The sequence below is a fragment of the Alosa pseudoharengus genome, unplaced genomic scaffold, assembly GCF_046254945.1.
Source record: "Alosa pseudoharengus isolate Yale_2024_CS ecotype anadromous, Long Island Sound unplaced genomic scaffold, YU_APseudo_1.1 YU_APseudo_1.1_scf_14, whole genome shotgun sequence".
Lineage (NCBI taxonomy): Eukaryota > Metazoa > Chordata > Actinopteri > Clupeiformes > Clupeidae > Alosa > Alosa pseudoharengus.
The window spans coordinates 34102516-34105015 of NW_027468609.1; the positions used below are offsets into that span (position 1 = coordinate 34102516).

General features: G+C 45.3%; 1 protein-coding gene across 3 annotated transcripts in view; it reads left to right on the plus strand.

Moving 5' to 3' along the window:
- bcr (BCR activator of RhoGEF and GTPase) overlaps window positions 1-2500 on the plus strand; it is a 90635-nt gene that overhangs the window by 61531 nt on the left and 26604 nt on the right. For all 3 annotated transcript variants that reach the window (XM_076284770.1, XM_076284771.1, XM_076284772.1), the window contains 3 exons: window positions 122-229; window positions 2259-2319; window positions 2454-2500. The exon at window positions 2454-2500 is cut by the window's right edge and continues 6 nt beyond it. In XM_076284770.1, the coding sequence (XP_076140885.1) occupies window positions 122-229; window positions 2259-2319; window positions 2454-2500 (216 nt within the window). The remainder of the gene's footprint in view (window positions 1-121; window positions 230-2258; window positions 2320-2453) is intronic.

Consider the following 2500-nt stretch of genomic DNA (forward strand, 5'->3'; position numbering starts at 1 on the left):
CTCTTTCTCTCTCTCTCTCTCTCTGCTATTTCCTCTTCCCCTCTGTCTTTTCTACTCTCTTACTCTCTCTTCTGTTCTTTCTTTCCTCTCTATCTCTGTTCTCCTCCTCTCTCCTCCACAGGCTAGCCAGCTCGGCGTTTACAGGGCCTTCATTGATAACTATGAGGTTGCTGTGGAGACGGCTGAGAAGTGTTGTCAGGCCAACACGCAGTTCGCGGAGATCTCCGAGGTAACAGCTGCCTGTCCGTCACAGGCTAAATGTCGTAAATGTTCTCCAAATGTCCTTAATGTCGTCCATTAGACAAATCAAGTCAATAAATAAATGACAGCAAAAATAGGGATTTAAAGTGTTCTCAGACACATTTGTTAAAATATTTTGGCTCTCTCCGTGGGGGGTGTTGAGAGGTGGGCAGAATGATGCCCTGTCTGTCTGTCTGTCTGTCAGTCTCTCTCTCCTCTCTCTCTCCTCTCTCTCTCTCTCTCTTTCTCTCTCTTTCTCTGGAAGGGAATGTGCTTCTCTGCATTGTCAGATTCAGCCTCAGGTCACTGTGTTCCAATGTGGAGCCGGAAAGCAGAGAGGTGATTCACTAGCTTGGGGGGGGGTGGGGGCAATGGAGGAATTTTATTTATAGAGAGAACAAGTATGTGTGTTTGTATGTGTGTGTGTGTGTGTGTGTGCACATGCCTGTGTGCGTGTGCGAGAGAGAGAAAAAGAGGTTGCAGGAGAGGGTTAGCGATATGTACTTTTTTACCCTGAGAAAATGAGTGCTCAAGGCCATCGTCTGGAACAGAATAAAGGGAAATGACAGACAAGCATTTTCGCCACAGCTGAGGCTATTAGGAAAATGAATATTGTGCCATCTGGACCATTCTGTGCAGATCAGTTTCACTTATGCGAGGCAACACAAAGATGCTACCCAGGTTTAGTTGCTACTTGCCCTACTCTCTCGCTGCTGCTATGGGGCAGAAAGCATTTAGGTTTAGGTTTGTTCTGTTCTTCAAACAAACACAACTCGGAAGCAAGAGCACCGATCTAAAAATAGCTTTTGGTGTGAATTTAAGTAAAAGGCTGGGAGGCTTTTTAGCTTCAAGCTAGCGCCACAGAGCTCTCCGAATGTGAACTCTCCATCTTACCTACCATTGGGTTTATGTATTACACATTAATGCATCCGTTTAGACAGGCAGTTCTCTCTCTCTCTCTCTCTCTGTTCTTCCCCCTGAAGGCTCCATGGCTGTTGCTGGAAATACTCTCTCATGTCGAGACAGAGGAGGCACAGTTCGCCCGAACAGAGAGCAATGGGGCTTGAGTGCGAGCTCTTTATGAAATAAAAGCACGCCTAGAGGAAGGTTTGCGCTACTGTGATTCTCTCTTCCTCCATGAAAAATTGGGCCCTTCCCCGGATCGGCAGTGTGGGAGGTCGCGAGTTCACGGAATGTTAGACGCCTCATTACCCATAAGGCCCGAGGAAGCCCAATCGAGAAATTGCGAAAAAGGAAATTAATTAGACTCCGCATTGTGTTTTTTTTGTTATTTGAAGTGATTGACCAGAAATTCTCTCAACAGCCCTTGTTGTTCACCAGCATTTTGCTCAAATTCTACTCACCGTTGCTCATCTTAACTCTGCTGTTAATGCTGACATGGGGATGTAGAGGAAAGCTGAGCAGCTAGCGTAGACTGATAGAAACCTGAGGCCATTCATACCCAACAGAAAATGTCAACCTAATAATATGGCTTTCATAACAATTATGATGTCTTTGATGTTAGGTGATTTGGTTGGAATTTAAAGCCTAAAACAAGTTTGTGTCAGATATGTTTGAGACAGTAACTGTTCAGGTAGATAGATGTAGGTGCTCTCTATAAGCCCACTGCAATGTGGTGTCTATAAATACTTGAGTGCATGGGTAAGTGGGAGCCTCTCTATCATATGCACTTGATGTGGGGGTGAGTGAGGGCAATCCATTGCCAAAAATGTCCTTATTGGAGCATCCACTCCCCCAAGGAAAGAATCGCTTCCACTCCTTTGAAGTTGCCTAAATATGTTTGATCAGATAAAATCCTGTCCTAAAGGGATGGTGGATTTTTAGGAGGGAGTTCCGTTTCAAATGCATGAGCTGGAGGGTTTCTTAGTTCGGGTGGGTTGGCATCACAGAAAACTGCTGCACTTTTTGCTGCACTCCCAAGACCTTTCCGTCGACTCATCTTACTCTCCCCACTCTCTCGTGTTCTCCTCTCATGTTTTCCTCTCCTCTCCTCTTAGAACTTGAAGGTTAGAGGTTCCAAAGAGTGCAAAGACCAGACCACAAAGTACTCTCTGGAAAGTAAGCTGCCCATTCATACACCACTGCATTTCTCTCCAAATCTCTCTATAATTTTGGCATTGAGTCTATAAATCCATTTCAGCATTATCGAGTGTGGGAACTGCTGGTCTAACATTTCTTCTGATGTTTCTCAGCTCTTCTATACAAGCCAGTGGACCGAGTGACCAGGAGCACTTTGGTG